This window comes from Lepidochelys kempii, chromosome 1, assembly GCF_965140265.1.
Source record: "Lepidochelys kempii isolate rLepKem1 chromosome 1, rLepKem1.hap2, whole genome shotgun sequence".
Classification (NCBI taxonomy): Eukaryota; Metazoa; Chordata; order Testudines; family Cheloniidae; genus Lepidochelys; species Lepidochelys kempii.
The window spans coordinates 305,370,060-305,389,898 of record NC_133256.1 but is presented as its reverse complement, the minus strand read 5'-3'; the positions used below and the strand labels follow the sequence as shown (position 1 = coordinate 305,389,898).

Here is a 19,839-nt window from a genome sequence, read left to right as displayed (position 1 = left end):
TTTTGGAGGGCCATCTGTCGGATTGCCCCTGTTTCTTTGGCCAGGGCTCTTAAACTTTCTCCGGTTTCATTTGCCATTATTTCAACTACTGCTTGTAACCGGAGGAGCCTTTTTGCATGGTGTATTACTCCCCCTAACGGTATTAAGGAATCGCCAATGGCCTCTTCCCAGGTTAAGGGGCTTATGTTATTTACATACCATTGGGCATCTGTTAAGTCCCTTCTTTTTCACCTGAAATTGCGGAGGCATTCTCGAGGGAAGGTTCCTAGCACTCGGAATTGTGGGAAGAATCAGGCGGGATAACAATTTCCTGACCAATTAGCTGGTAGTGCGGTATAAGCTCTGGTCCCACACACCTAGTGATGGCCTATTAAGGCCGGGAAGGGTCGGTTGCACCCATTTGTCGTATAGGTGTTTGCAAAGGAGGAGGAGTATCCCCCAAAGGGTACAGGGTAATTCTCCTTATGAGGAGTGGTGTTATTTGCATGACATTGAAAGATTGTATTGTTTTCACTAAGGTTACTGTATGGGGAACATGAGATTGATTTCTCTGTTTGATCACAGGTTGAGAAAAAATTCATATGTCCATACCCAGCCTGCCACTTTTTAGTTTTGTTTGAATAATCCCATACACCATTGGCCACAATATGCTGAAGGCAATGGCTTTTCCCCAGATCCAGCCCTGTCCCATTACACACCCAATGACCCTTTCTCTTCACCATACTTATCCATTTAGATGCATTTATTCCCACCACTTCCCAAGTGTCATTGCTGTTCCATATTTTGTTAAACGGACGAGGCCCTCCAGTGAGTTCTGGGGACTTGAGTGGGATAGCCAGGACAGGAACACCAGTTTGAGAGTGGGCTGGGATGTGGCTGCAGACCCAGCAATTAGAAATAAGGGTCTGAGCTATCCACACCTGCTGCTGGATAAAAGAATTGTCATCGTGGTCTCCCCAGACCGTAAGATACCAGCAGCCGAGGAACAGGCAGAGGTGCATGTTGGAGGCAAGGCTCTTCTGGTTCTGACAACCTCAACTGAGGGAACTGCAGTCACGGTTTTATGCCCACCAGGCAGTAGGCGCTAGGCTTGCTACTGCTTTTTTTTGTTCGTCGTCTGCTTCTGGCAACCCTTACGAGAGCGTAGATTGCAAGGTATTGCAGACTGTTTCTCTACATCTTCTTCTGGAGTCAAAATTAACTCTGCGTTGTCCTGAGGTGATGATTGGTTCTCTGGGGATGGTGCCTTCTTATACTGTGAAGCATGTATCCACGCTGCGATGCCAAATAGTTTAACAGCTGTCTGTGTAGTAAGCAGTACCTGATGAGGACCCTTCCACCGGGGCGCCAAGGCACGATTTCGATGAGGGCACCGTACGTAGGCCCAATCACCTGGGTCGAGGTTGTGGCAAGCGTCGGAGGTGGGTTCCGTGAGCCAGGCGGCTTGAACCTGTGAATGGAAGTGACTTACAGCTTGCATTAGTCCCTTGCAATACTGAAGGAGCGCACTGTGAGTCAAGTTCAAATCTGGAACGGAAGTAATGGTAGTCATAGCTCGCATAGGGCGTCCCATAACAATTTCAAGGGGACTTAATTTATGCCTTTGGGATGGAGTGGATCTCATGTCCATAAGGGCTAATGGTAAGGCTACTGGCCAGCTTAATCCTGTAGAGTTACAAATTTTAGCAAGCTTATTCTTAAGTACACCATTTCGTCTTTCAACTGCACCTGCACTCTGTGGGTGGTAGGGACAGTGCAAAAGGTATTTGATATGCAATATATGGTCCAGGTGTTGAACAAGTTGTCCAGTAAAATGTGTACCCCGATCACTGGACAGAGTAGCAGGAATTCCCTTGGCAGGCATAATATTATTTAACAAACATTTGGCAGCAGACAGTGAGTCAGCCTTGTGACAAGGAAAGTCTTCAATCCAACCAGAGAATAAACATGCCACAACCAATATAAATTCATACTGTTGACACTTAGGCATTTGTACAAAATCAAGTTGCCAATGCAAGAACGGTGCTTGAGGCAGGCCCCGGCACCCTTGGGCCACTTTTACAGGTTTACCAATATTATGGCTTTGGCAAATGGTACAGGCTGCACAGTGGCGGGCTGCAAAAGAGCTAAAATGGGGGGCCCACCATCCTGTCTTAGTTACAGCAGAGACCATCCCCTCCTTTCCGACATGCGAAACACCGTGTAGCAGGGCGGCCAGAGATGGGTAGAGTGAAAAGGGGCTACAAAGGTGCCAGTAGGCGAGCGCCAAAGAGAATCGGGATGTAGAGAGCAACCTTGGGCAACCCAGGATTCTTTCTCGGTTTCTGGGGCAGAGTCTTGGAGCAGGGTGAGGTCAGTGAGGGACGGCGGTGGTATAGAAACAGAAAGGGAACCTAGAAATGCATCTGGGGAAGGTTCTATGGCAGCAGCATGTTTAGCAGAGGCGTCAGCAGAGGCGTTACCCTTAGCAACATCAGTATCTGCCATTGAGTGGCCAGGGCACTTAACAATAACTAGGGCAGACGGAAGTAAAACTGCATTAAGGAGGGCAGCGATGTAGGGCCCATTTTTAATAGCAGTACCGGCAGAGGTAAGGAAACCCCGAGTTTGCCAGAGGGTACCAAAGTCATGTACAACCCCAAAAGCGTAGCGGGAGTCAGTGAAAATGGTGGCGGAGCGTCCCTCCACCAAAAAGCAGGCATGGGTGAGGGCAACTAATTCAGTGACTTGTGCTGAGGTTACAGAAGGTAAAGGCACAGCTTCCAGGGTTTCAGAGAGAGAACCTACAGCGTATCCTGCAAGGAGACGACCATGGTCATCTCGAAAACAGAAACCATCAGTAAATAAAACAAGGTCAGAGTTAGGGAGAGGGACATCAGAAAGGTCAGAGCGTGGGACGGTGACAGCAGAGACAGTTGCAAGGCAGTCGTGGGGATCACCGTCAGTAGACAAAGGAAGGAGAGTGGCAGGGTTTAACTGAGAACAACACTTTATGGTGTAATATGAAGCTGATAGTAGTAAAAGTTCATACCTGGTAAGGCGTAAGAGGAGAGGTGGCCTGTGTTACGTTGTAGCAGGAGAGTTTCTACAGAGTGAGGGACCAGGAGGGTAAGAGGAGAGCGGAGAACAAGGGAATCAGACATTTCGACTAGGCGCGCTGCAGCAGCACAGCATGCAGGCGGGGGGTAAGCCTTGGCAACAGGGTCTAAAGTGGCAGAGAAATAAGCCACTGGGCGGTTCTTTTCTCTGTGCATCTGAGTGAGAACTCCAAGTGCGCACCCAGATTGTTCGTGGCAGAAAAGGGTAAAAGGCTTAGAATAGTCAGACAGCCCTAAGGCAGGGGCAGAAGCCAAACCCTGTTTGAGGGAAACAAAGGCAGAATTGGCCTCAGGGGGCCACAGCATGGGGTCAGGCACAGAGAATCGAGTGAGTTCCTGGAGAGGTTTTGCAAGGTAGGCATATTGGGAAATCCACTGTCTGCAAAATCCAGCCATGCCTAAAAACTTCTGGACCTGGCGTGGGGAGTGGGGTTGAGGAAAGCTAAGGATAGCTTGGACGCAGGTGGGAGAAAGTGCGCGGGAACCCTGGGGGAGGAGAAAGCCAAGGTATGTGACAGAAGCTTGACAGAGTTGTAGTTTAGAGCGAGAAGCTTTGTGACCCTTATTTGGTAGGGCAGTAAGGAGCACTAAAGAGTCAGTTTCAGAGGCAGACAATGAAGGGGAACAGAGGAGTAGATCATCTACATATTGGACTAGTGTGGACCTGGACGGGAAAACAAGGTCAGCAAGGTCTCGGGCTAATGCTTGGGAAAAATATGACGAGCTTTCAGTATACCCCTGAGGCAGTGTGGCCCATGTGTACTGTTGCTCCTTGTAAGAAAAGGCAAACAAGAACTGGGAGTCAGGGTGAACCGGGACAGAAAAGAAAGCAGAGCACAAATCAACAACAGTAAAATGAGTTGCATCTGGTGGGATAGAAGCCAGAATCATCGCTGGGTTAGGGACAATGGGAAAGGCAGGTATGACAATGCGGTTAATGGCCCGAAGATCCTGAACAAACCGCCACGATTTACCATCAGCTTTTCGAACTGGGAGGATAGGGGTGTTACAGGGGCTGGAGCAGGGGATAATAATGCCTTATTCCGCAGGGCGGTCATGACTGGAGCAATTCCAGCCTCTGCTTCGGGGTTTAAAGGGTATTGAGAGAGGCGAGGCAGAGGTTTAGAGGAATCAACAATAATGCAGACGGGGTCAGTATGTAAACGGCCCACTTCAGACGGGTGGGTTGGCCACAGAGAGGATGGGACCTGTGAAATTAGGTGTTCAAGGGACCGGACCAATGGGCAGCAGGGGACCGGAGTGGAAAGGGGAGTTTCAGACAGCAGGGAGGCTACAGAATCACTCAGAGAGGACTGGGGGATTTGTAAGTGGACACCATCCGGGGAACAGTAGATGGTACAGCCAAGTTTACATAACAGGTCCCGACCCAAAAGGTTCACCGGAGTGGAATCCGAGAGGAGGAATTCATGGTCCGTGGAAAGGGGACCAACCTGGACTGGTAGAGGTTTTGAAAGGGGATAAGGGGTTGGGACTCCCGTAATGCCCACAGCGGATATGGTTTTTTTTCGGAGCGGGAAACCTCAGGCAGGTCAGCAGTATGAACTGCAGAGAGCGAAGCTCCCGTATCAACAAGGAAAGGGAGAGAAAGATAATTAATAGTCAAAACACATTCACCCGTGGGAGTGAGAGGTAGTAAAGGAGCTAAAATTTCCTGAGGTTCCCTGGTGTTCTGTCATTGCTGTGGGACAAAGTAAGTCTGGGGACTGTCGGGCTGTGCCAACAGGGGGTCTAGCTGGTTGCTTACAGAGCTATTAGGCCGGCGCGGACACTCGTTTTGCCAATGTCCAGGTTGTTTACAGTAATTACAAACACCCCCAAAACCCGAAAATCCAGTACCACGGCCCCTTCCGTGGCCCCATCTCCCTCCCCGGTACTGTTTACCTTGCCCTGAATAATGCTGTATTTGTAGGGCCATTAGCTTTTGGGAAGATTGTTCCTCCTTTCCCTTTAGAGTGCGATGGCAGTGTTCTGCCACTGATGGCAATTTATCCATGGTTTCAGTTTCCTACCCAACACTTATTCGCTTTAGCATACTGCCAGTAGCAGGTAGGAGGCCATTAACAAACGCATGAGCCAGGGCGCCTTTCCCATTTTCACCCGGTTGCTGTATACCAAAATGTTGCAGAAAAACATCAGTCAGTTTGGTGCGATAGTCACCCGGACTTTCTCCCTGTCGCTGTTTACAGCAATGTATGGCTGCCCAGTTTGTTTTTGGAGTCCATACTTGAGGGATGGCCTCATGTAGGTTTTTAGCTCAGTATTTACACTTTTTCCGGTGTTCAGCATCAGGATCGGTGTCTGGTAAAGTTGAATGGCGCTCACTGATGGGCCAGTTGGCTGCTGTGAGCCATTTTTCATGCTCGCTAGGGGTTACAAATAGCTTGCACAGCTGCAGGAGGTCTGCCTCAGAGGGTTCATAGGTATCGCACACTCACAAAAATTCCTCTGCAAATGTGGTAGGATTTTCCAGGGGCTTTGGAAAGCCTTTTACAATTGAAAGGAGCTCTGTACGAGTCCAGGGCTTATAGGTCCAAGTGGGACCCTCTTCTTGGCCCCCAGTATCCAGGATTCAGAGGGGAGCCTGGATAGGTTTAGAGCCAGAATGTAAGCGTTGGGCCCAATCAGTGTCCAGGCTATCTTCGTATGTATAGGGAAAAACAGAGAAGTCAGTCAGACTGGAGGGTTTCGAGGGAACGGGGGTTGTTTTTTTTACGGGTCTGAGTGGTACTGGAGGAATGGGCCTGGGCGGTATTGGACGATCCGGACCGGTCTGAACTGGAGACCCCTGGGAGTTGTTGTGACCGTCTATTGATCCAATGCAAGGATGCCAGGCCAATTAATGCATCTTCCTCATCGTATGCCAGGCCAATTAATGCATCTTCCTCATCGTCATCCCCAGAATTTAACAAGGGGGTTTCTTCGTCCTTTCCCACAATGAGATGGGAGTATGAAGGGGGATGGGATCGATCCTGATCTTCTCAGAGAACGGGATAAAGGGAAGCGCTCGGTCTGGCAGTGGGAGAGGAGGCTTCTAATAAAGCTTTTAACTTATCATTTGAATCCTTGAGAGAGGCAAGTTTTGATTCTGTCCACCTATGATTTGCCTCTTCCCACCACAGCATGAAACAATCAACCTCTCCTTTTGCCAATTTAGTTTTAGGTTGGCCGAGTTTGTCTTTTAAGACGTCTACTCGGTTTTTGTCCCAAGATCCTAACAGTGGCCACTGAATTTTGGGATTCTCCTGAGTTAGCCTAGACCATTTTTCCAGAAATTTACAGGAGTCCGGACCCTTCCTAAAATACATAAAATGAGCTGGTGTTCCTTTAGGGAACTGTCCCGACTTAGACATCTGGTTACCCATACAGGAGGACTTTACACACCAATCACACAAGAAGGAAAGTCGGTTTTGTCAGAGCGATGCCTGGTGCAACACACAAAAGGAGCCCACAGGCTACTGCCTCAATTGCCCTTGCTTTCACACCAAGGGTTTTACCCAAGGCGCGGTGCGGCTGCGACTGTGCAGATTTCACTCACTCAGACTGTGGGGACAGGAACCCTTTGGTCAGCTGATATCCGGACGGAGACGGCGCCCAGTCTCAAACACAGCACAGGGAGGACGGATAAACACAGAGACGAGACAGTCCTCAGTCTGGACAAAACACAGAAATAATTACCTGACCAGATTCCTGATGTCAGATCCTGGGATCCCTACCAGAACAGAATGGGAACCAACAGGTTCGATGGCGTAGACTTCACTGTGGTCATGCACCCTTCCGTTCTGGTGGAGGACCACTCGGGCCAAATGCCCAGGTGCCGGCTTGCCACGGCCGTCCTAAGAATGGTCAGGAGTCACACGGCCCCAGTGAAGACAGTTGCCATCTCGGTGGGACCTCCAAATTGTCAAAGTCAGATTCAAGACTCATTGAATTTGTCAGACCACTCTGTTTATTAGCAAAGCGCTTTGCCAGTGCACCCAGATATATGTGAGCCTTCTGCAAAAGCTCAAGCTAACTTATTTATACAGATAAGCCAAAGCCAATTTAACATAGGAAACAAAAGGAAGCAGAAACTGACAAATATACATATGTATCTTATTTGTATACTAACATTTACCAGTCTCCTAGCTCAGCAGGAGCTCTAAGTTAATTAGTTTGAGGACCCATTGTCTCACACTCCTTAATGTTTCTCTTCCTGACAACTATATTTCAACAAACTCTTCAAGCAGCATTTCTTTAATGAATTATAATTTCAATATAATTCATTCTACTTTCACACAAGTTAAACTAGTTATGAGAATTAAAAAATTACACTCAGTGAATTGTCTTCCTGTCTCAGAATCTTATTAAATCACTTAAATTATTTCAGAAAAAGTGTTTGCAGTTCTTTACCATTAACATTAATAACTCCTATATATTAATACCCATGAAAATTCTTTTGTTATCTCTAAGTAATGAAATACCTCAGCCAGTACCCTTCCAAAATAATATACACCAACTTTAATAATGTCTTCTATTACTCTGAAAGACTTGTTGGGTAGGATTCTTTCCCAGAAGTATTTAAAAAATAGACGTTTAGTTCTTTCACTTCTCTTCACTGTAATCTGTTTCAAAGATTGGGATTTGCCTCAAAACAGCATAGGAGTGTTGATTTACAAGTTAAATTTTAATTTACTGTGTCCTTTGGGATTATTCAGATGTCAATTAAAGATGAATTTGGAAAGCAGAGTCTGTGGTTTGTCTATTGATGTAGGTAAATGAAATAAGAGTGAAGCTGTACCATCTCTGCTGGCATCTCCAGCCTGTCAGCACAAACCTCTGTCTTTCATCGGTCTTTAAGAGACTGCATACAGAAGTACCCATCCCTCTGAAGATACCCTCAGCATTCTCTGCAACTTTCTTATTCCTAGGATACATCTCCCAAGATTCTACCTCCTTCCTATGCTCTCACAGGATCTTTACTGGTAACCTTGTGTGACAAATAGGGCAACTTAGAATCATAGAATATCAGGGTTGGAAGGGACCTCAGGAGGTCATCTAGTCCAACCCCCTGCTCAAAGCAGGACCAGTCCCCAATTTTTGCCCCAGATCCCAAACAGCCCCCTCAAGGATTGGCCTGGGTTTAGCAGGCCAATGCTCAAAACACTGAACTATCCCTCTCCTCCCATCTTTTTATCGTATTATATTAAGTGTATGAATGGTTTATATGTCATTGTGGGCCAGGGATTGAATGTGTAACCTTTTGGTTAAAGAGATATCTCCCTATTAAGCATGTGGGTTACATATGCACTCCATGGGGGGAGAGGGTTACCACAGCTCTTCCAGGAAGTGAAAACAGTAGGGGATGATTAAAACCAATTACTCAGGTTATAACACCTCTAGAGAGAAATTACTTCCTGGGGAGGCTTGCATATTCTTGGTCAAACTGCATTCTCCAGAGATCAAGAGACAAAGAAAGGACTTTTGGATAAATAGCCTGAGCTTAAATTGACTGGAGCCTTTGGTCAGGTTCCTGATCTAAAGGCTCATATAGACTTGTAACCACCGGGAAAACCCAGTTGTGGGGTTGGAAGGACTGACCTGTATCAGAGCCCTATGCTGGAGTTGAGTGTGACCTCTGGTAATCTTTTTAGAGAAGCTGGTAGGCCTACCAAAGTCTGTTGGCCTCCAAGATTACTGTACTTGGCTTGCCTCCAGCGTACCCTCACAGGCCCTCCAGGTGCTTGACCTTTCTTCTGGGAACATACGAATTACTGTATCAAATTAGACCAGTGATCCATCCGTGTCCCAATAGACAATTGTGGAACAAGTATCCCATAAAGAAAGTTTCCTCCTACTCCCATCAGTTGGTGGCTGGTTTATGTATTTGAAGTGTGAGTGTTTATAATCTAATTCATTATTTTAAGTCCTATAAAATGTAACTGTTGGTTATTTTATTTACATAAATGTCTAATCCTGTTTTAAAGCCAACTAAGCTCTTGCTGTCAATTATATTTTATGGGAGTGTGTTTCATTGGTTAATATATAATATGTTTTAAAAATTAAAAAAAAAAGGGGTTTCTTTAATCGGTTTCAAATTTGTTTCCTTTTCAATTTGATTGGCTATCCCCTTTTTCATGTATTCTGAGAGAGGGTAAATAAGAGCATTTGATTTAACTTCTGTATACCATTCATCATTTTGCACACTTATATAATATCCCTTATTCTTTTTCTCTCTCAACTAAATAGTGTTAAACTTTTCTATACCTCTTCCTATGGAAATCTTTTCACGTCTCTAACTACTTGCTTTGTCAATCTCGTCTCCTTCTCGTTCCATGTCTGTGTCTAGGTGTGAAAAGCTAGTGTGTTTGTGTGTGCAAAAGTACAGTTTACTGTTTATACAGTCCCATCCAATCCTTAAATATGGCAGTGCTATAGCAAGGGCCCTCGGAAAACCATGTTTTCACGGAATGTGTGGAAAATGTGACGTTAGCCCAACGCTGTGATTTTCCCGACAGAAGGGAGGAGGAAGCCGGTACCCGCACGTGGAAGTCTCATGCTCGGTACGGCTCATCGCACACGGTAGTGTCATGTCAGAGTAGCAGTTCTAAACAACAGCGGCACTGCCTCACATAAAACTCGCCACAAAGTCCCCCCTCCGCCCCCCAAATGCTTTGATTTACTCTGGTGACTGCAGAGTGTTTTCCTTTTCTCTCTTCCTTTCTCCCACTCAGTGCCCATCTGCCCACCAAGCTGGATGATATACTGCAGCCTTGGGAGCCCATTTTGTACAAGGCAGTGCTGCCACCACTTGGAACATGAGGAGCTGTGGCTTCAGCAGGGGGGTGGAAGTGCTTGCTGGTTGCCGAGTCCTCAGCCAGAGTGGTGCTGATTTTTCCACTGAGCATGATACTGATGCACATGGATGCCTGCTTTCGCCTACCTGCTGTTGGAAAAATCGCAGCAGCTTGGGGGCGATTTGGTGGCCAATGTGCAATTCAACCTCTCCACTGAAGTAGTTGCTGCTCATGTTCCAAGTACCTCGCCTAAAACTGACCACAAAGTCCACAGCAGTGAGCCAGTGTAGCAGGTGGGCAGGCACGGAGTGGGAGAACAGGAGCGACGGAGGAAAGAGTAGGAAGCCACCATATTAAATTGCAGCAGTTTGGGAGGAAAATGGGGGCAGGAGAGCTTGGCGGCCAGTTTTATGCATAGGAATGCAGCGGTGACCTTTTGCTGACTGCATTCCGTGCATATCCTGTGGAAACTGATATTTTACCGCTCACACTGCTGCACATTTTTAAAACATAATCTGCAATTTTTTTTAGGGCCCTAGTCATAACCATACTTCCCATAGTAAAGGATGAATTTTATAACTTCAGGTTTTAAATTATATAATGAATTTAACAGTAGTTTAATTGTACAGCAATAATCACAAATTAAAATTTGCTATGTACAAACATTTTTAAATTCATTGTATAAGAAATTGATAATTTTGTACTAGTGCGACCATAAAATAATGCAAATAATGCTGTAAGGAAGTGAGTATTCAAGTGAAGTTAGGACTGTACATTCTGCAAAAGATGAATAGCATAAAAATCGACTTCTTGACATTGGCAACATTAGATTTGATGACTTGAGGCTCACAGTATAGAGAGAGAACTAGAGATAGCAAAGGTTTTATGATTTGTGCTTCCGTGGGCATGAGAAGTACAGCCAATATATAATTCATCTACGGATGCTCTTTGTACTCCTACTCACTAGCTTCTCATGCCTTTCTAAAGGTTGTGAATGGAGCAGTATTGTAAACACTGAACATATTAGTTTATTCAGGTAGCCCAGAAATTCAGCATTTTGGCTAAATTACGGTTATAGATCTGAGGAATGTTTTGTGCTGAGGTTATGCTGTCAGCTTCTCTTCCATAGTGAGTCTGTGTTGACAGTGTAATTGTTGGAAGCTGATAATCTCAAACAAATATACCGTGACTAGTCAGCATTTAGTAAAATTCCATAGTTACCTGCAGTGCAAAACTTCCAACTAGCACTTACTTAGAATTTGGAGCCTTATTTTGAAGGCAGTTCTTGGCAACTCAAGAATTTATTAGATAAATTATAATACATGGATGTTGGTGCAGTGGAGAGTCTGTGTACAAGTCTGATACTTTCAGTGGGAGAAGTATACATTCTATGTATGACTGGTCTGTCCGTAGACATGCTATATTTTAACATGAAAATGTTTTATCATACCAGTCAAATGCTAATTGCTTCTTAAACTGCTAAAAATTTCAACTGTGTAAAGCTAAATATAAATCATGTATAGTTATAAATAGTGACCTTTCAATGTATTGTGCTATTTGTGCTGTCTGTACAGTACATTGTTTAGTGTGTAAGAGATAGCATGCTCCAGAAGTGATAAAGGTTTCAGGATTTAGAAACACCAGGTGTCTGTAAGTAACAAAGCTGCACTTGTTTAGAAGCCAGCAAAAGCTATCCTGTAATGAAAAAGAAAACACTTCTGGAGCAAAAGAGCTAATTAGTAATTTTTGGGGGTAATTGTTAAGGTAAAGTGTACTGATTTAAGTCATCTTTCATTTGGTAATAAGAAACAGGGCAGTTATTAGCTTTTAAATATTGGCCTGAAAAATGGAACAGTGGAGTCTCTCTCATTACAGTCTATAAAATGACAAATTGTATTTAATGTACTTTCTCCCTAACACACATTTAACTTTTTCTAAATGCAGAGAAACAGATAATTTCTTGGAAGTTGATCTGCTTTTTCCACTGAATCTGGCAGATGATCTCTAGAAACCTACAAAGTAGTGTGTATTTTTAAAAAAAAACTCTGAAAAATGCATTTAAAAATATTTCTGTACGAATGCTATCTGTGCAGGCCACTCCTTGGTCTTAGTTTCCTAGCCTGGGAAAGGTGGAACTCTCCATGCACTTCAGGATTCCAGTCTCCAGTCCTTTGTTGAATTGGCCTTGGCATTTTGGCACTCTTCCTTCAGTGCTTTTTGACACTGTTGTATCAGTGTTAGCATTTTACCTTGGAGTTTCATTGTGATTGTTGTTGTCTTCATTTGAAACTTCTTGCTTTGAATTACTTATATATTTCCAGGTCTTTATGGCATACTGGCCAGATTCCAGGAGTATGGAACAAGCATGCAACAAGCATGGAGCTTCTGGCATAGAGTGCCATCTCATAGATACAGTGGGAGCCTCTGCGTCAAATTTGCTGAGTGACATACTGACATGCTGCTGGCAGAAAGGGCTGCTGGAGTCCTTTCATCCAGTTCCAGCCATCTGCTGATGTATCCAAAACGCCTTGCTGGGAGCACCAATGGAGTTCCTATGTTGAGCTCTGGTCACTGACATATCCTGGGTGTGTGCATAAAGCACAGATGGGAGGCCCTGTATTAAGCTCTGGCTGCTCGCAGGTGCATCCTAGTTCAGCCATTGCATCTGGACTGCGAGTGCAGAGCACCAATGGGGAAACTGAGCAGTAGATCAGTTTTGATGTTTTAAGTATTTAGTAATCCTTAGCAATCTCAACATTGACAAAATGCTGTTGCATTTAGGTCATCTCTTGCCTGAAGAGCCATTTGCATTTGTATATGAAGCGCTTAACCTTGATTCTGATGTCCTCGGCAGCCTCTGTGACAATTATCTTTTTATTGAACCCCAGATACATTAGTGGAACAGTTGAAATTGATGCTTTAATGAGTGAAGCAGCTAGCCTACGGAGTGATGGCTTCTGCTTAGTAACAGCAGATCTGATGCTGAGTATGTTTCTGCAGTGGTCCAAAAACACTCCTTTATGAGGATGAGGGGTATTCTTACTCAGAGGATTTGGTTTTTTTCATACAGGTGCTACGCCTCTTCATACTAGAAACCAACAGTACTGAACAACTTACAGACCTATGGTGTCCTGAAGGGTGATCCTACTTCAAACAAGTAATCGGGCCAAATGGTTCTTGACATTCTTACTTGCTATGTGCCTAAGCAGAGGGAAAACGTTATCATGCAGACCAAATCTTGCCCTGTTTCCAGTCTTCTTCTGGCATCCCACAGGAGATCATATTTGCAAGGCATAACTTCCCTGTCCTCTGTGTAGAGGCTCAGATACGTCTTTCTACCAGTACTTATGGTAGCAAAGGCAAACCTCAAGAGATTAAAAATACAAGCATTCAAATAGGACTCACATTGTAATGGGATCTTATTAATTGGCCAAGAGTTCTTATTTTTTCATCAGTCTAAAAACCTGCTCTTGGATAATCACTGAAAACCAGGGCATCTTTCTCCATTCCAACCAAGGAATCCTCTTCCTGACAAATGTGGCTTCTGAAGAATAAGGCTTTGCAGGCCTGGTGTGTCTGAGCAGATGGTCTGATTTTCCTGACTTATCAGAGATCCCCACTGGAGGGAACACAGTATCAAACAGAAAAGTATCAAACAGAAAAGGTTTGTAACTGAGCTCCCTTTGTCCTCACATATGTACTACTTCCTTTGTTATTGCTGTCTAACTCAAAGTCTACCCTAACTTCTCCTAGGTCTATTTGACAAATATTTTGCACGTTCAGGGACTACACTCAAGCAGACTAGTATCTTTACAACCTCTCTTCAGATACTTAGGAGGCCTGATGCTTTTCAACCTCCAGCCATACATTCCCTTGTGTCTGAGATCTTCTTTGGATCTTGAGTAAAATAGTGAAAGCTTTTCCTGAGCCACATTATCAGACAAATGTCAGGTTTTCTTTCATTTAAGTTCACTTCCCTGCTAGCAGCGAGTGGCTCATAGTGGTATTGTGCTTATAAACTTAGGCTGTGTCTACACTGCCACTTGCAGCACTAAAACTTCAGTCTTCAGGGGTGTGAAAAAACACCCCTGAGTGACAAAAGTTTTAGCACTGAAAAGCGCCAGTATGGACAGCACTTTATCACTGGGAGCCGGGCTCCCGGCGATAAAGCTACCACCACTCGTTCGGGGTGGGGTTTTTTATCGTCGGGAGAACTCTCCCGGTGATAAAGCATGTCTACACTGCCCACATCACAGCATAGACATACCCTTTGTGCCTATTTCTGTACATACCAGCTTTTTCAGAATAAGGTGGGGCTACAAAATCTTTCAACATCTCTTCTCCAGATGGGGATGGGCTCCCACCTTTGCCTGTTATCATGCCATCTTTCGCACATCCACATGTCCAATCCTGTGAAACCTCACTTCACAAATTCAATGGGAAAGGTTGCTGATAAAGGTCACTAGAGGTGGATATTGGCTTTTAGGCAGTCCACCCAAATTTCTGGTTTTGTTTGAGATCCATGTGCTGCTGTTACAACATTGTATTCAGCTATGACTGAGCTAGAGCTCTGGGACCCTCCAACCCGAACCTGGAAGTCTACACAGCAGTGAAACAGACCACAGCCCGAGCCCCACGAGCCAGAGTGGAGTGGTGTGGGCCAGCTGCAGGTTTTTCTTTGCTATGTAGACATACCCTGAGTGTCATTCTTTTTTGTAAACTGAAGTTTTAAAAATCATTCTACAGTAAAGAAATAAAGGGGTTTTTTTTCCTTTTCCCTTCTTTTCTTCTCTGCAAATCAGCAACTTTATAGGTTCTTCCTTCTATGGTATTCCTGAAACGATTCCAGAGAATTTAAATTTCTGTAGTCAAAAGGAGAAGACTTTGTTTGCTTACATGATACACTACTTTGATAAAATCAAATCAAATCTCTGTGTGTAATATATCTGACCACTTCTATTTAGATATAAATTATGAATAAATGTGCTCATACAGAATATTTTTTACAACTGTAAGTATTTATTGTCCTTCTCCTTTAGGTTTACAGCTGTTGTGTGTATGGATGTACTCTGAAAAATCCATTAATTACTGTTTTTGTTCATCTGTTTATATTTTAGGCACGGCGGAAGGAGGTTTTTATCCAGGAACGGTATGGGAGGTTTAATCTTAGTGACCCATTTCTGGCTCTGCAGAGAGACTATGAGGCAGGTGCTGGTGGTAAAGAAAAGAAGTCCATCTGTACCAACCCCCTCTCCATTTTAGAAGCTGTCATGTCTCACTGCAGAAAAATGCAAGAGAGAATGTCAGCTCAATTGGCTGCTGCTGAAAACAGACAAAAGAAGGTATCATAGCTACTAACTTTTTAAGATTATTATCCACTTTAGTATTGTACAAACACTAATTGCTGATGGTATTTTATGTGCAGATTGCTGTTCCGTGAATTAAGGATTACGTATGAATGAAATAAGATTTAACTCTTACAAACCCATGAACTATTTATCTCTGCAGTACTAGCTGTGCTGGGTTAAAAGAAAGTACCACATTTGAACAGATCTGTTGTTTTTGTTTTTTTTTAAATCCAACCCTGTTTCAGCCTAAAATAGCTGCTTTTACATAATTTCTGCTTTAACTAAACAGCATAAAGTACAGATATCATTTATTGATGTGTGAAATGAGGACAGAATAACTATAAACCAAGCAGCTCTGTTTTTAATACATTAGTAAATAAATTTCTATTTTAAAAACAAAGCGTATTTCTGATCCTTTAAAACATTAGGAATACAGAGAGAATTCTTTTGGAACCAACATAACAAAAAAGGATTGCTGTCATACTCAAAAAGAATTCTTTTCCATTTTGAAATTGTGTTGTTGATATGCAATGCTGGGTACATATCCACTGTTATAAAAGACCTGTGGCTAACTCAGGTCAGCTTACTTGGAGTTATGGGGCTCGGGCTGTGGGGCTATAAGACTGCAGTGTAAGTGTTTGGGCTCGGGCTGGAGCCTATTCCCTGGGACCCTTCTCCCACAGGGCCTCAGAATCCAGACTCCAGCCCGTATACACTGCAGATTTTTAGCCCTACAACCTGAGCCAACTGACCTGGGCCAGCTGTGGGACTTATTGCAGTGTAGGCATACCCTCTGACAGAATTTTCTGCTCCAGTGTCTCTGCTTTGTGTATGAAGAAACATCTGATAAACCATTCTTAATAAATTCTGTATGCTACCCTAAAAATCAAGGGCATATCTAAGCTATATCATAGCTCTTAACAGTTTCCTTTTCTGAGGTTACTGGTGCATTAGATTCCAAGCTTGTCCACAAAGTTTTCTAGATCATCTTCCATTAATATCACCGGTTTTTTCCTTCAAATTCTATTCTCCAGCATAATTTACATTTGGCTTTCCATTAGTTTCTCGTTAGGAAAACGATTGCTAGAAATGAGAAATGTAGTACCACATTTTAATTAATAATAATAGCATAAAAGAGATGTTTTTATCTCAAAAAGTTATGTAGTGAAAGGGTCTGGAACTGCAGTACTCTTCTCTGTGAATTCCTTTGAATAAATTAGGCCAGGTCTTCACTAGAAATTTGTGCTGGTTATAGTAAAGTTGGGTAAGGTGTGTATTGGGTTAGGGGTTTTTTTGGCCATTTTTTTTATACTTGCAAAAACCCTGGTGTAGACACATTTATACCATTATAAAGGTACTTTTCCCTATATTGTTTATTTTACTTTGGGGACTGGTATAAGCTATATTGGAAAAAGCACTCTTTTTTGACAGAATAAACTGTGTCTGCGTTAGGTATAACTAAGCAAGCAAACCTGTTCTAGTGTATTTAGACTATATGTTCTTCTATAGACTATGCCACTATATAAATCCATGGTACACCTATACCCTGAATACTACATGCAGTTCTTCAAGTAGATGCAGCAATGTATTTCATATAGGTGTGTGTGTGACCAGCGCATCAGAGTCAGAGAACTTTGCCTAGCAGTTCCTGAAGGGGCAGCGCTCGCATCTTGTGGCCATAGCCCCTCCCCTGGCTATATGAGGTGGCACCGCCCCCTACCCCCGTTCCTTCTCACTGCCTGAGGCTGGAGTCAGAGCTCTGTGTGGTTTTCACCTCACAGTCCTTCTCACTGGCTGAGAGTTCTCTTTGTATACAGTTGTATAGTTAGCACCCTTCTTAGTGTTAGTTTTAGTTAGGACCAGTTATGGACCAGTATGTAGGCAGTCTGGCCTAGTAGTTAGAGCAGGATTCAGGTCTAGTGGGTGGAGCAGGATTCAGGTCTAGGTTGGGGAGCTAAGCCAAGGGTGAGCACCAGAGTCAACTGCCAGTTAGTAGAGCCAGGGGTCAAGGAAGAGAGAGAACCAGGAGTTAGAGCTGAAGTCAGATGCCAGAGCCAAGAGTCAAGCCAAAGTCAGAGGCTGGAATTGGAGCCAGCACTGGTCACTGAGGATTAGCAGCGATGCATAAGGACTGAGAGAGGCAAGGGTCAAGCACGGAGCAGGAGCACTATGGGAACAGGAGTGAAGGTGGGAGTAAGGCAGGATCCATAAGGAGAGCAGGAACAGGGTTGGGTGCAGGAGGCAGGCACAAGCAGGGCCCAATGCAGCCACAACAGGAAACCACCTTGTTGCTCAGGCAAATTTGCTATTCCTCCTCCTAGCTTAAATAGCATAGTTATACCAACCGGTGGAGCCGGGTAATCCTGCAGTCAGAGTTCCCATGGGTTGTGCCTTGGCTGGGGCTATAGCTGCTCAGCCCACCTGATTTCAGTAGCCATTGGGTAGAGCCAGGATGTGGTAGCCTTCTGCAGTGACTTAGGCTTGGGTTCAAGACTCGGGACATTACAGGACCCTGGTGGTGACCTGACCTGGGTTCAAACGCTGTCCATCAAGGGGTGGGGGAGATCTCCACTTGAGGTGCTTGCTCTGTTTGGGTGAGGGTCACACCAAAGAGCGGTGTTCAATTTGCAATATTTCACAATATGGACTCAGGTGTCTAGAGATCTTTGTTTGAAGCAGCACTTCCTCGAACAGGCCATGGGACCTGTTTCATCACTGAGGCCCACGTTGGATTGGACGTTGTCCTTGGGCTCAGTGAGTGATGGAACCCCGATCTGGGGCTGGTGTCTCCCCTTGAGTGTGCTGAGGAAGAAGTCTCAGAAGACCAATCAGGACCACTCCAGGTCTTGTGGAGACTCCTCTTCTTCCACTAAGAAGAGTACATACAAACTGGCATAGTGCTATTGCCGGCATGTGGAATGGATCAGTCCTTCAAACTGCTCCCCAGTACCATGTAAGGATGTGCAGGATCCTGTATTGTTGACTATGGTTCTGATCTGGATGTGTCTGTTGAGTCTGGTACTGAGGACCTTGATGTCGGCACCGGCTGTGTGCATACTGGTAGTTTGCAAAGTGGCAAAGGATCTACTCTGCCTATTGGTTGTGGGCTCCCCTCTAGTCCAGGACTTTGCCAGGATTATGGCATCCGCTGTCTTGTTGGCACCATCTGGGAATGTCACTGAACCTTTGGGTCTGTTAGCATCGTAGCCTGATCTTTCCCTGCCACAGACTGCTGAGTTGAGGCCGGCACCGGGCATGGCACCAGTGCGCTTCTTGGAATCAATGTTGCTTTGGCGGCAGTCCCTGTCTTCCACCTCAGCCCCGTAAGCTGCACCAGCAGTGCGGCTGACTTCAGTACTGACAGTGCTCCCAGCACGGGAGGCAACTATAATGTATTTGGTGCCAGCTATGCCACTTCCATTGTTAGCACCAATATCTCTCCCCTCTTGAGTGGCTGATGAGTCAGACTGGCTGTTTGCACCCTTGGGCTGGCTGTTTGCACCTTTTGCACCCCTGGCCCCGCCCTTGTCCTCAGAGACCCAGGGTTCCTTGGGATCCAGGTTGGGGTTTTCCTCTTGCTCTCCATTGCCTGATCTGCATAGAGTACTGTTTTCAGAACAGCACTGATACCAAGATTGCCATCTTCCCGTAATATGGATGGGACACCTGGCCTGGAGCCTTCTGGTCACCAGTGTCACTAATGCCCTGTCCTTATCCCCAGGGACCTCTTTGAAATCCGTGGGAGGTTCTTTCATCTTGGAGGTTGCACTCCAGTGGCTGCGACCAATGATCTGTCACAAACTCAGGCATTGGATGAGAATCTGTGGTGTCTGCTGGAGTAACCCGTCCTGGGTTCAACAAGTCAGGGGCAGGACCCATCCCCTGGCACAGTTAGCTGCTTCTTCATCATCTTCTGATGGTGTGTTGGTGTCCGGTTCTTCTTCCCCCTCAGTTCCTGATGACTTCAGGACCTACCAGGACCTTTTGCAGTACGTGGCTGCTACTTTGGGCATCCAGGTGGAGTTCTTGTAGGAGAATACTCAAAAGTTGCTGAATATTCTCCAGCTGCCTGTTCCAAGGAGGTGGCCCTCCCTATTAATGATGCACTTCTAGAGGCTGTAAAGTTTCGTTGGAGTACACTGGCTTCAGTGCCGCCCGTGGCAAAGCCTTCAGAGAAACACTGTTTTATTTCTATACAGGATTTTTATTCCCATTTGGACCATAATTCCCAGGGAGGAATTCAGAGCCTTTGTAGCTGAGGGCTGTCTGGTGGCCAAGATATCTTTGCATTCAGCTTTGGACGTGGCTGATGGATCGGCCAGAATTATGGCCTCAGCGATAACCCTGAGGGCTGCAAAATTCTGGCATTGCACCTGACATACAGCAGACTATTGAGAACCTGCCCTTCAATGGTCAGGTGCTTTTTTTTTCCAGAAAAGATGACTGATAAAACTCTTTGCATTCATTTAAAGACCCTACAGCCACCTTGCGCTTGCTGGGCATTGCACTTAGCTTGTTGAGGGTGAATCTGGTGGCAATTTTGGAATTTCATCTGCCCCTCCATGGAACATCGGTGTTTTCCAATGGCGTGGCAGGAAT

The 19,839-nt window shown here is 45.0% G+C and overlaps 1 protein-coding gene across 1 annotated transcript in view; it reads left to right on the top strand.

Annotated features, from left to right (window-relative positions):
• CTTNBP2 (cortactin binding protein 2) overlaps positions 1-19,839 on the top strand; it is a 186,382-nt gene that overhangs the window by 48,471 nt on the left and 118,072 nt on the right. Inside the window, 1 exon segment of the mRNA XM_073328165.1 lies at positions 15,010-15,234. Coding sequence (XP_073184266.1) covers positions 15,010-15,234 — 225 coding nt within the window.